General features: G+C 37.1%; 1 protein-coding gene across 4 annotated transcripts in view; it reads left to right on the forward strand.

The window, feature by feature from the left end:
• Positions 1–2,983: 2,983 nt before the first annotated feature.
• SelR (methionine sulfoxide reductase SelR) overlaps positions 2,984–14,820 on the forward strand; it is a 28,839-nt gene continuing 17,002 nt past the window's right edge. Inside the window, exon 1 of one of the 4 annotated variants that reach the window (XM_065237126.1) lies at positions 2,984–3,003. Coding sequence is in view for 2 of the 4 variants with exons in the window: in XM_065237122.1 (XP_065093194.1) it covers positions 3,168–3,420 (253 nt within the window). In the remaining 2 variants the exon portion in view is untranslated. Of the gene's footprint in view, positions 3,004–3,077; positions 3,421–11,279; positions 11,463–14,820 lie in introns of those variants that run through there. The other 3 variants (XM_065237122.1, XM_065237123.1, XM_065237124.1) reach the window with 3 other exon arrangements.

A 14,820-nucleotide genomic window follows, 5' to 3' on the forward strand; every position in this document is an offset into this window, starting at 1 on the left:
TCCGATAGATGTCACCGCAAACAACAGCTGTGACATCTGATGGAACATGAATGCAGAAGCTTGACAAAATGATCAATTAGAAATACTCAGAGGGAGAGATGGGCGGAGAAAACATCAGGCATAACATTTGATAACGGCATAAAAACATTTGTAAACAAACTTTCTAAGGCCCTTTTCACGTGAACCAAAGTACGCCCACGCAAACCAACAACATAATCGGATAGGGGCAACTATCACCTTTTCGAAAGTGGTATTGGTTTGCGTGGGCGTGCTTTGGTTCGCGTGTAAAGGGCCTTAAAAAGTTTGTTTACAAATGCTTTTGTGCCGTTATCAAATGTTATGCCTGACATAATACAATTCGGCAGCAGGGATTTGTAGCTAAATTATCTTGCAACCCTTGCTAGAAGCTAGCAGTTCACATGGCTTTTACTTTTGATTCGATTTTCGTACAAAATAATAATTGAGTGCATCGCAATATTTTGAACATTTCTTGGTGCTATTAGTTAACCAACTAAGATCAATTAAATAATAGAGTTAGAATATTGTATTTGATTCCAAAAACTAGCTGAATTAGAGACGCACACAAAACATAGAGGCGATTGAATTTCTGTTCGATTGCAATACTCTCAAATTTTATCTAGTAAGAATAAGAAATCCTCGGAAAAATTCTGATGGGAATGTTCGATTGGCTCTGATTTTAACAGTTCATTTGGCTCAAAACATTCTCTCCGCCTACCCGAAAAAAAAATTACAGTGAAATTTTCAGTGGAAACAATGCTCTAACATTAATATTTATTGTCGACAATAAAAATGATTGTTATAATGTTGTACTCTTCCGAAAACGGCAAAACTGCTACCTAGCTGTACAATGAATGTACATAATAAAATGTTGTTACAATGATTTTTATCGTATTTTTCATTTATTTTATTGTTAACATGATTCGATCATGAACAATAATGAACAACTCTATTACAATAAAAATTGTTGTTACATTAAATATTGGTGTATTTTCATTGTGGGTTACTTCACGAACAATAAAAATAAATCTGATTGAAGCATGCAGACTATGAGAGGGTCAGCAACACTGCCAATGTAATTAAGATAGGCGCTGCTCGTATGGCTCTGGCTTTGATAGTTCGTTTGGCTCAAAACCAGGCAGTCCGCGTCCGCTCATATCTTATCCTAGACCCTCTCTAAAGCTTAATGGAGACCTTTTTCCGTGCAGTCAATAATCATACAATAATAATAAAAAATTCCACCACTTGAAGATGTCAGGAAGGAACTCTCAGGTGGAGGCATATTTCATGGGCGATTCTCTCCAGTCGAATGCATTAACTTATCAACGACGCTCAACCACCAAGGAGACGTGACCTAGGGATATCGAGCGCAGGGGAGTTGGCCTGCATTTCTTACAAGTTCCGGATCGAATCTCGATCCATAACCAGTAAAAAAAAGGACCACCCGTAACAGACGAACCACCCCCTTCCCTTCCCGGGGCAATGTTTTATTTTTTCGGTTTATTTTTAAAGTCGATAAAGTAGATCTGTCAAGCCAACACATACACTCTAAAGTACACTGTTATTTTTTTTAATCAATAAATTCGCCAACCAACAGTAAAATAACAATAATATATAATGTTATTGAAAAAAAATTATATGGGAATATCACGAAAATTTCATTGTTAAGATACTTAACAACCCCCCTTTTTTATTGTAAATTTTCCATTTACCATGAAATTTATTGTTTTGTACAACATAAATCAAGGTAAATTTATTGTAGACGTAACAATATAAATCATTGTTAAGACAATAATTTTCGTCTTATTGTTACATTGTTTTTTAATGTATTTTTGTTGTTATTTTTTTTCGGGTATCTCTCCCTCTGAGTATTTCTAGTTCCAATCGAACCGTCAAAATGCACCGCTTTGCTCGATTGGAACAGCTTTTTTTCAGTTTTGTGGTGCCAGTCGTCCATACTTTAACTAGAGGGCTTTAGTTTTGTCGTGTTATGAAAAATGAAATATTTCATGAGATCAAAATTTCTAATCCCGTTACCCATTGAAGTACCCCTCGTGCTTCTACACAGAAATTCAAAACAACCCAAAATTAAGTTCTTTTCACTCATCTCCCATGTTCCGTACGATAAGCCAAATTTGGGTAAACCGGCTCAAAGTAGTTTGCATTTAAGCACGGCAAAAAAAATTACCCATCGCTAAGTTATTTTCAATTTTTTCTACCCAAAATTAAGTTCAATTAACTCAAATTTGGGTATATCGTATATTACTCAATTTTAGCTTCTCGTACGGAACTAGACGGTTGAGTCGAATCTTTCGTTCTATTTTTGACAACAATAGCGAGAGGAAATGAAACGGGCAGAGGTCAAATAACTCAAATTTGAGTTTAAAAAACCCAAGCGGTGGGTAGTTTTGTTTTTCTGTGTACACGGTTAGAAAAAGTACCCAAAATTAAGTTCTTTTCACTCATCTCGGCACTATAGTGCAGGAACCCAAAAGTAGGTAAAGCGGATCAAAGTAAATTTCATTTACTTGTGTGCAATTCGTATGGAATTTTCCACTGGCTTTTTAAGTTAGTTGTACCCAAAAGTAGGTAAATATGATTATACTCAACGTTGGGTTCCCACACTTTACTACCCCTGTTGGGTGGTTTTGCTCCTCCGTTTTTGACAACATTAGAAGGAGAAAAGGAGACAAACTAGTCAAAAGTAGGTAAAAGTGAACTTTCCGTTGGGTACTTTTTTCTTACCGTGTACGAGTTTGTCAACAAACAGCGAAACGTCATGCGTGTCGGAAACATTAATTTTCGATTTTGCGATCATTAAAATCCGATTTTTCAATAATTATTTTGTCTTTTGAAATAATCTGCCGGCCGGCAATTTTACAAATAAAACACACCAAACCTAAAAGGTGAAGTAAGTGTTTGTGTGAAAGGAGTGGAACATATTTCAATTCTTGCTAATAAGTTTATCAACTCAGTGCAGGACAGGTAAGTCAAAATGAACTTTTCAAGTGTACGATGACATTTTGTGAAATATTCGAGTATTTTCGTCGGTGAACCGTTGTTTGGGTTTTTTGCTCAATAAAATTTTGCAATATTTGACAATAAATCGCATAATCGAGCAAAGCATTAGTTGCATTCAATCGTCAAAAATGCTCCCGTTGAAGGTGGTTCAATCGAGTGGTGGTGGTGGTGCTTTTTGGCGATTTTCCGCAGGTTTCTCACGAAAGTTCACTCAGATTACTTCAAGGACACCTTGGATCAAAGGGCTTGCATCGCCCGCTGCTGTACCGACAAACTTAAAACGTTCCACTGGGAATCCAATACCGGTGGCTCTATCGATTGTGATGGGAACCAACGTGAGCCGCTCCTCTGATATTCATTCATCTGCATCCAGCAGGCAAGGTGGGCATTGTGTTAAGTATTATTATTTTATTCGTTCGGTCCCAGATGTATGGCCAGTTTTGCTTTACGCTTCAATGCACCGTCGTCAGTATAAATATAGTTGTAATTCCCATTTCAACCATATGAAATCGTATCACACCGATTAGTTGGGATTGGGAGTGGATTTTTATTATAAGTATTATATAATATTAGGTATATTTGTGCTGATTAGGTATTTGGGTATGGTTGTGGTGAAGTGTAAAGCGTTGTTGATACTATAGAGCTACTACCAGCGTTGGAAAAGTTCGCGGTATTTTTATATAAATTTTTACAAAGAGAAAATATCGCTAGTTGCGAGTCATGCGATTTTTTTAACTTTCCCATATGCAGCGGATACACTGATATGGCAAACTATGAGTATGAGCCTTATTTGTATAATAAAACTCATGCTCATGGTCACACTTGCATATTTTTTGTATAGTTCTTGTATTATAGTGCTCATAATTATTATACAAATAATGATCATGCTCATAGTTTGTCATACAAGTGTATCCGCGGCATATACTACTAATATTTTTAAACAAGTAGCAAGCACACAAATGTTGGGAAACATTAATTCAATTACAGTTACTTGATACTTGATAGGCTACAATTCGTTGAATTTACACCGAATGAAAAATTCTTTTTTACTGGACTGGTTCCAAGACCAATCGTTTCCAGCCACCATGGATGTTAAGCGACCTAATGTCCCACTTAAAAAAGGCAACGTGTGCGAATTCTGCCCCGCAGTCGATGACGTCATCCGGGTTCCCTGTTGAATATTATCTTCCCGTGTCGCTCTTCCGGCATCCTTCATACATATCAGACATACCATAAACTGTCATGTTATATAAGCTATATCATATACATTCTTTTATATTTGCAATTGATGTGCAATTCGTGATTTACAGTGTATCTCAACATTGAGCGTACAGATGTCATTAAATTTTAGAAAAAAAAACAATTTAAAGAGATACGTTTCTGAATGTTTGGCTGCTGAATTATCATACATTTATCAATTATTGGTATAGTATTGGGCTTATTTGGTCGCGTTTATTAAAAGTATTACTTTTAATAAACGCGACCAACTAAGCCCAATACTATATCAATAATTAAAGAGCTATTTGAGAAAAACGCTTTTTTAAATACCTTAATATCGTGAACTGCAATGAACTAAACTTTTTGAAATTTTGCTCATTTTTAGTCATATTAAAGATCATTAATGTTCCACTAATTTTTCTTAAATTCGTCCACTAGGTAAAAGTTGAAAATCGAGCGTTTTACTAAAATAAATCTAACTTCAAGGTTGCAAAGACTCATTTCAGCTAAAACAATGTTTTTCTAAATTATGAAATAATTAGATGCCATGATCAAATTTTGAATTGGTAGGATACAAGAAGAGGTTGCAAAGAATGTGTTTGACATATTAAACCTGTTTATTTCACTTCATGAGAGTCACAATCAGCGATTTTTCACAAACTCACTCACTCACTCACTCACTCACTCAGCGATCAGCAAATCGCTGATTGTGACTCATAGAAAGCAAAATTTACAGGTTTTATGTTTCCAACGCATACTTTGTAACCTCTTCTTGTAAGTTACAAGTAAAACATGCCATCATACCATCTTTTGGTTTTATTATTCCGAAAAACATAATTTTAGCTGAAATGAGTCTTTGCAACCTTGTCTAACTTCATACAGGTTCTTCCAATAAAGTCCAAAACTATGACGAAAAATCAATAAATATCATTTTAACCACCAGCCAAGATTTAAAAAAATATCTATTTACAATGCTTTAAAAAATCCATTAGGGTGTACGCTCAATTTTACGGTACACTGTATGCGACACAGTCAGATTAAATTTTCTAATTTTTCGAAACTCTTTCAACCAGGTTGTTTTAGCTCAGACCAGAAAAAAATAAAGCTTGATATTTTCTAAAGTTTCTTAATACCCCGTACAGACTAGAAATACTCAGAGGGAGAGATAGGCGGAGAAAATAAAATTCAATTTGGTAGCAGGGATTTGTTCCTAAATAATCTTGCAACCCTTGCTAGAAGCTAGCATTTCAAATGACTTTAATTTTTGATTCGATTTACGTGCAAAATAATAATTGATTGCATCGCAATATTTTGCACATTTCTTGGTGCCATTCATTAACCAACGAAGATCAATTAATCAATAGAGTTAGAATATTGTTTTTGGTTCCAAAAACTAGTTGAATTTGAGAAGCACACAAAACATAAAGGTGATTGAATTTCTGTTCGATTGCAATACTCTCAAATTTATTCTAGTAATAATAAGAAATCCTCGGAAAAATTCTAATTGGAATGCTCGATTGGCTCAGATTTTGACGGTTCATTTGGCTCAAAACATTCTCTCCGCCCATCTCTCCCTCTGAGTATTTCTAGTACAGACTATGGCTTATATCATGTAATATAGGCTGTCTTGCAATGAGCACTCATGCATCTAGTTTTCACCGGAAATCCTATGTATGAGTGCTCATTGCAAGACAGCCTATATTACATGATATAAGCCATAGTCTGTACGGGGTAATATTCTATTGTAGAATGCTGCGCTATATTATGTACATGCAAAATGGTCAAGTTTGATTTTTACTGGCCTGAATGATGGAAAACTGCAGTGGTCTACTTTGGTACAAAATACTTAATATTTAAAACTACAACTAGAAATTTAGAACTAGATTTTAAGAATCTTTTAATAATTTATACAGAAATCTGTTTGAATACATGTTTTCATACGGGGATGAATAACGGGCGTAACTTGATACACACCGGTTACTTTACCGAAAACCGACTTATAACAAATATATTAGAATAACACATAACCTATATGACTGTAAAAGGTATTTATATTTCAAAACAACATTATTATTCAACAAATTTACAGGTACATTCATATATCTGACAATTAAACAAGGGCAATTTGTACTACTTTTATTAAGCCAACTTTCCAAACGATCATAAAACACGTTAAAATCATATGACGGTGACCGGTATACACCATGGACATTGACGACGCCTTCAGGCAACAATAATTCGACAATAATGTGATGGAAGCCCTCACTACAGACATTTTCAACCATTTTATATTCAGTGGTATTTCTAATATACACTACTAAGCCACCAAATGAGCTATCTACTTGAAAATATACTGTTATAACCTTTTATCTTATAAAGCTCAGTATCTCCGGTTTTAATCCGGTAACTAAATCAATCGGGACCAAGAAGTGATCAATTGAAATGAGCATGTCATGACATTTATGCAAGTCATTGATACCCCGAACATTCCACTGTAAAACTCGCAATTATTTCGGACATACCCTTTCACAGGACGTATTGAAATCATCAAGGTATTTACGAAAATAATTTGAAGTTTGATCCATTTTTACATTTATTAAACACAAAAACCTTATAACAAACTTCATTCTAATCATTCCTTTTCCGTTTCGGCGTTGGCTGATACAGAATACCGGTTAATCAAAATATTAAGATCCTCTCTAGTTTTAATCAGTTCTGGTTTAGCATTTTCTTCTTTTTTACAAGTATCCCGAGCGAAGTCTGAGATCAAATTGAAATCTAAATTTGATGTTGTGATTTCGCTGATAATGATTACTCAGGTTGTTGTCGTTTTGGTCGTTTTAACGGTTAAAATATCAAAATTGAGAGCAAACATATCTTCCTGTGACATCACATTGAAAACTATTTCTCCTATCAGTGAGAACAAACTGAAAACCACATTTGCTATCCATTTTTCCTGTTGATAACAAAACAAGTATTCAATTTGATGTTATGCTAAGGAAATGAAAACAAACCCGTAACAACATGTTTTTAAAGAGCAAATGTACAGCAAAATGAAAACAAAATTTGGTATCAAATTTGTCAATGTGTAAACTGAAATCAAATTATGATTTCAATTTGATATTGATATCAAAACTTGATTTCAATTTGCTGTCATTTTGATGCTGGACTTTGCTCGGGATGCCACCTCCTCTAATTTTGAGCGGATCTTGGTATTCACGCATTTTCCGTAGCAGTTCCATTAGCTAAAAAAGACTGATCGAAGTTGGTTGAAGGATTCATTCCTACCTCTTTTTTACGAGAGAGAACCATTTCCTTGCTATTCCTGTCTTTAAACACAATTTGAATGGGGACCATCCCGTTTGTTGCTAACATACAATCTTTTCGCTGACAGAATCGAATTTGATGGCAAGGATACTCCGATATGAGCAAAAGTTTTATCAACTAATTTCATGTTATTTTCATTATCTACGTTTGGAAGCACTGACACCAACAATCAATACGAAACTAACGATTTTAAATTGGCTCACCACTTTAGTAGCCTATTGGTCCCAAGCAAACGATTAACGTACCCTATTCTAGTTGAAATTCTATTACTACACTATGTTTGTTTTGATTCGCTATGAAAGTTTGACAGATAACATCAGGGGTGTGTGGATTCATGCAGAACATGCAGGGGTGAGTGAAATAGCTTGGGACTGCTTGGGACCGTTGTTCTGGTACTGAGTGAGCCAAAAATAATAATGATTTTCTTCGGGACCCAGTGGTCTTAGAGTTACCTCTATGCTGACACTGCCTTACGATCCGACCTATCTACATTAGCCACTAGTTTATGAACAAAATTAGTCAACTCAGTATGGGACTTATACCAACCGGTGGAAACTAACGATTTAAAATTGGCTCACTACTTGACAAGCCTATTGGTCCCAAGCAAATTGATTAACGTACCCAATTCTAGTCGAGATTCTAGTACTACACTATAGTTGTTTTGATTCGCTATGTAAGTTTGACAGATAACATGAGGGGTTCGTCGATTTTCCTATGTTTCGAGGGGTGCATCGATTAGCTTGGGACCGAAGAGAGTACCAGAGTTAAGCCAAAAAGTTGAGCACGTTTTTTCTGGACCTTCTATGCTTATACCAACCTGTGGAAACTAATGATTTTATATTGGCTCACTACTTGACTAGCCTATTGGTCCCAAGCAAATCGATTAACGTACCCCATTCTAGTCGAAATTCTAGTACTACACAATGTTTGTTTTGATTCGCTATGAAAGTTTGACAGATAAAATGAGGGGTTCGTGGATTTTCCTATGTTTCGAGGGGTACATCGATTAGCTTGGGATCGAAGATAGTTTAAAAACCAATTTAAAATCGTTAGTTTCGTATTGATTATTGCTACTAGTCTTATACCCCGTTCACATTTCAGCCTATATCACGTAATATAGACTGTCTTGCAATGAGCACTCATACATAGGATTTCCAGTGAAAACTAGATGCATGAGTGCTCATTGCAAGACAGCGTATATCACGTGATATACACACCAAATTTCTTAAATCTTGTTCGGTACTTTTTTTGCTGGATTTGTTCGGTGAAATATAATTTTTACCGAATGCTTTCGTTGGATGAAAAGGACCGTGAAAAGGGACACTAAAATAGAAAGTTTTTCTTCCGACTGTTTCATCTTAGTATTCTTCTTTGCTAAAACTAGATTGTATTAAGGTAAAGCAGCATTTTCATAGGCCGGATTTGGCATCTTGCCATTACGGTAAAAAGGCCATGGAGTGGTACGCCGCCAACAACGTGCAGGTGGTTCCCAAGGACAAGAACCCTCCCAACACGCCAGAGCTCCGCCCAATTGAGAAATACTGGGCTATTGTCAAGCGGAACCTAAAGAAGACCAAAAAAACTGCTAAGGGCGAGCAGCAGTTCAAGGCAAACTGGCTTTCTGCGGCGAAGAAGGTGGACAAGGTGGCTGTACAAAATCTGATGGCAGGGGTCAAGCGTAAGGCCCGGCAATTCGGATTTGGAAAAGCGGAAGCCTAACTGAATATTTTTCCTGAATTTTATACTAATTGAACTTGAAAAAGAAATTTAATTTGATTTTTTAAATAAACGATTTCACCGATTTACACGCGTTTTCCCTTGACCAAATTTTGACCGTATCACCCTTTATAACCGTCCGGGAGGCAGAGTGCCAGCGCTAATCCGGCAAATGCAACCGAAAACTATGAATGCGAACGCACGCACAAAACAGAGAACAAACTTAAAACACAACCGTATCCAAAGGCATTCGAAACTGAACTCTACAAGAAATCACCTTAAAATAATTTGTTCTCAAAATAAATGCATGTTAAGATTGCACTTGTACTCCTCACCGTGCTAAATTTTGAACCCATCATCACTTTCATAGTTCTTCTATTCTCCACCGGGGCCAACTTTGATTTGCCAATTACTTATACTAATTTGTAATTGTAGTCTATTCGGAAGAGAAACTGATAAAAGATGAAGAGAAGGTCAAGCGGCTAGCGCTGGTAAAGCAGAAACATATACAGCTTTCCATGCTCGGTAATGGCGGCCTGTTTGTATGAATAAATGTATCCTTCACTGTGCTTTTTGACACTAACTGGAGGGCGTATGTTGTTTCATTTTCTTCTGTTCATGGGAGAGGGAAAGGGAGGGGTCAAAATCCGAACCTCCAAATAGCACAGCGAAGGATACATTTATTCATACAAACAGGCCGCCATTACCGAGCATGGAAAGCTGGATATGGAAGTGAACATGTAGTTCAGAATTTGTAACCGACCATGTTTTATGTACATCAAACTATGCTAAAAGAGAGAGAAGGGGGAGGGTCTAGAATTGGTCACAAATAAGCTACGTCATTTATGGATGGTCCCATAGAAGAATTAAGGGATTGCAGGCACGACAGAAAACAGAATTGATTATTTTGTGTTCTGTGTCTATTTTGAAAATTTTTTGAAAGCATTTTGACAAACTTTAAAATAAACGTAAAAATATAAGTAAATACATTTTTGCTATTGAAGTTCTTATCAGTTCTTTTTAATTTTAAACCAACATTTGGGATTTTTAACGGTGTATTTTTTTCCTGGGTCTTCCATTTTCTACAACTTTGTCTCAGATCGATTAGACGAGAAATTTTCATGCAATGATTTATATAGAAAAAATATCGAATTCGCCATTTTGAAAAAATGAGGCGCGAGTTTAAATGACTGACAGCACAAATTTGAATGATTACCAGTGGCAAACATGGAAGTTCGAGAGTGTAAAATCTAAAATTGTTTTTTATTGCAAAAACAAAATAAGCACTCGTAGACTTTACTATAATTAATGAAACCGTAAGACTCTTTTACCAACAATCAATACGAAACTAACGATTTTAAAATCGATTAACGCACCCCATTCTAGTCAAAATTGTAGTACTACACAATGTTTGTTTTGATTCGCTATGAAAGTTTGACAGATAAAATGAGGGGTTATTCGATTTTCCTATGTTTCGAGGGGTGAATCGATTAGCTTGGGACCGAAGATAGTACCAGAGCTGAGCCAAAAAGTTGAGCACATTTCTTCGGGGCCTACTAGTTTTAGAGTTACCTCTATGCTTTTACTTCTTCTGTTTTTATGAAGTTTCCAGTCAGACTAGACTTGGGGTAAAAACTTTATGCTTGCTTAGCATTGCAATTCCGCTATATGAGCATTCCATAACAGGGGTGTCAAGGTGTCACCAAAGGAACTCCTTTTGTTTAATTGCATTCCACGTACATACCCGGCATCTATAGGTATTCTCGACAGAGGACCACAACAAGTTGACCATCAAACTGAGCTTAGCCATCATCAGCCTTGCTGCAATCTGCATTGAACCATCAATCGTATCGCCGGTCGTCTCTCTGTACCTTTGCGCGGCTCTCGCACATGCGACCACTGTCTGAGTGCTCCGCTCATCATGATTGCCTTTTTTACTCCTACCTACTGGTCAGTCAGTCAGTTCAGTACTCAATCGAAACTCGTCGCGAGCAGATTCAATAGTAGCCGGTTCGGTGCACCGAATAGTTGATGGTATTTTTCGCGTCTAGCGAATTTCATGATCAAGTGTGTTTGATTCTTCCCACAAACGTATGGTATTTTACTAATCTAAAAATAGAAAAGGAAACCACAGTCTCGCTTTGTGAGACGTGAGATTCAATGTAAGTTCGAAAGGGATGTCGTCGATGTGAAAAAGTAAACGTTTGAGTCGCTTATGTTTACGTTGAAAACATATCCTAATTTAGTATAGTTGCTCGAAACTCTATCTTGCTAGTTCCATTCGAGCTCCTTTTACGGATAGTGCGCGGTTGATAGTGCGTTAATTGGATTATGTCTGACTGAGGCATGATTGTTGGGGATATGTTAGATACCTAGTGTAAGGAAGAAGGAGAAAATGATCCAACTAAAAAAAACTGTCCAAATCTATCCGCTCAGCTCACAATCGGTAAAGCGAAGGAAGTCGTGTGTTTCGAATATATTACTTTACTTTGGAGTTGGTTCGGACGACGACGACGACGGTTGGTGCTACCGTGTGTGTATTATAGTCCATAGATGAGAGAAACATGCAATGCATGGAGTGTATGTCCGCCGCGAGAAGTGGGTCGATGCTGGCTAAATTTAAAACAATCTGAATTTTTGGCGTTACGTTTTCATTTTCATTTTGCGTGCCTGTGAATAATGCCGACGGTGGACCGTACCTATCTTAGCACACGCGCATGAAGTTCCAAGGGTCAACAAGATTGAGAAATGCAATCAACGAACGGTGCAAACAAACCGGACACATGATAGAGGCTGTTTTAATGGATCAACTTGCCATTTTATTGTACCTTTCCCAGAACTTTCACCTTGTTTTGTATATTGCACGTATCACTTTTTTTCAACCTTCAACAAGTTTGAAACATTAAAATTTAAACCAATCTCCAAGAAAATCACCTTATTTAAAATAGAACCAGTTTGAATAGGTGCATATTTTCAAATATAGGAAGAAATAATAGACAGTAGACACAATTCGCAATTGATTGATAGCTAGGTCATGCACAATGCATACCAATATTTGAATATAATATGTTCACTTAACTCTCTTAACATCCTGGCTTATGATTTGCATTTCCATGTTTGTTATATTATGCTCAAACATTAATTGAAATTGGAGTTAAGTAAATGCACCTATAAAAATGGCACACACATAGGGGAATTTACGTATTCTCGTCAATCTAAGCAGCGTCCGCACTTCTATTAGCATTTTTTCAGCGTCACGCACATATATGACGTGTCTGTTTGTTAAAATTCATCTGCTGCTTGCTTCTCTATCCATTCCAATCGACAGAAGTTTTCAAAACGGGTTGAAAGCGTTTTTACAACGCTCCAAACTTCTCAGGTGAGTGTGACTATTGTCGGCAGCCTCTTTTTCTTCGGCAACCTTCCCATTAGAACTGCATGTTAACCAGCTGTTCTATTATCGGCAACTCGAAATCAGCCCCTTTTTGCAGTGCGTATGCTTCATTTGAAGATAAATCTGGCATAATAGGATTGCTCGGTCGTACAAATATAATCAGATTGAGGCTGAAAGACTAAAGAATCGTTTGGATACATTCAGGGAAGTGTGTTGATGGGAAATCATAGTGAAATTATCGTTTAAATTGTGGTTGCCGAAAACAGTCAATGGGTGCCGAAGCCGACATTTACCCTATTTATTAACCGAAATTAAACCGATTATCGGATTTTCTTGAAAATATCAGGAATACCCGCATCTTCCTTTTCACAAATCAAATTTTATACAACCGATTTTCCCAGTGTTTTTGTCGTTTTTACCCAAATTTTCTTCGACTCCAGCTCTGTTTTAATAGTTTTGGGATGTTCCGTCTTCATAATTGCCCAGAATTTTTCAATGGGGTGAAGTTCCGGTGAATTTGGTGGGTTCATATATTTTGGCTCCGTTCGCTCGGTACCACTCCAACACGTTTCGAGCGTAGTGGCAGGATGCTAGATCAGGCCAAAAGAGATTTGATCCTTTGTGCTTCCTTATGAATGGCAAGATACGCTTCTTAAGGCACTCTTTCGTGTAAATCGCACCGTTGATTGTTCCGGAAGTGATGAAGGGAGCGCTTATTTCACCACATCCGCTAATCGCCTGCCAGATCAGGAACTTCTTTGCAAATTTCGATAATTTCTTCTTTCGAACATTCTTCGGAACATCGAACTTAGAGTTGGCAACGAAATACGCTTGCCCAGGAAGTTAACGGAAGTTGGCCTTGACGTAAGCTTCGTCATCCATCACGATGCAACACAATTTGGTGAGCAACTTCGTGTAAAGTTTCCGGGCGTGGGTTTTCGCAGTGATGTTTTGCTTTTCATTCCGGTTTCTTTTTGCACCTTGTACATGGCGAATGAGAACAACTCAAATTTGAGTCTAGTTCACTCATAATCGCCAAAAGTGCAGGAACTCAGCGATGAGTAAAATTTGTCCCATGGTTTCCTGTGGAAAACCTAAAAAATCTGCCGGAAAATGAGGAAATTGACGAAAATTTTATTCAGTCTAGGAGTAGTACCAATAGACTGAGTGAATCCAATCGTTACTTTTCTCAAATTCGGGAATTTTTCCCTGGAAAATCCTGGAAAAACCTGGGAAAACATGAGGCAAATTAACTCATCGCTGAGTTCCTGCACTTTTGGCGATTATGAGTGAACTAAACTCAAATTTGAGTCGTTCTCATTCGCCGTGTAAACATGTAACTCAGCTAGCAATGGGCGATCTTGGATCGAAACACAAAAGATCGATTCTTTTGGTTCTATTAATCCATTTTTTGAATCGATCCCAAACAATGCAAACATCGACTAGATCGATCATTTTCATTCGATTTTTGTTTCGATAGAAAAAGTTCATTGCAGTGCATTTGCATTTGCAATTTAATATTGATTTTTTTGCCGTCACACTTGCCTTGAACATGGATTCTGCCAAACAACCAGTGTGACAGTTCAGTAGGCAAGAACGAGAAAGAGAAAGTTTGGGGCTCCAGAGATGATTATAGACCTTTTTGACGTTTAATTGTCTTTCTTTCTATATCTAGCACACATGGATGAACGGACGGTTTGTTTTCCCACTAATCTGTTTCCCTCTTGCTCGCGCTCATTCGATTTTAATGGTGCAGTAGTGCACTGCAGTTCGACGAGAGGTTCAAAGACGTTGAGCTGGTGGATACATTTGATATTGCAACGTTCCTTGATCCCCGTTTCAAGACACTGCACCTGGAGTCTTCAGCTCACGCTCGGGCAGTTAAAATTGTGTCTGAACAGATATATAGTACCGAAGGAGTATACGATGATATGCACACATCTGTGTCCCCACCCAAAACCTACCGGAGGTCTGTGGAATATTCATGACGAAATGGTAAATAATGTTATTTTTCTACATATGTACAAACATTCCCTTCTTATGACATATTTCACACACTAAGATTATTTTACCGAAATCTGTGAAATTTCACCGGAATCCCAACAGTTGAACGTCCGGTGATTTTT

The sequence above is a fragment of the Ochlerotatus camptorhynchus genome, unplaced genomic scaffold (genome assembly GCF_037179485.1).
Source record: "Ochlerotatus camptorhynchus isolate MF236.1 unplaced genomic scaffold, CSIRO-AGI_Acam_v1.1 ptg000592l, whole genome shotgun sequence".
Taxonomy (NCBI): Eukaryota; Metazoa; Arthropoda; class Insecta; order Diptera; family Culicidae; genus Ochlerotatus; species Ochlerotatus camptorhynchus.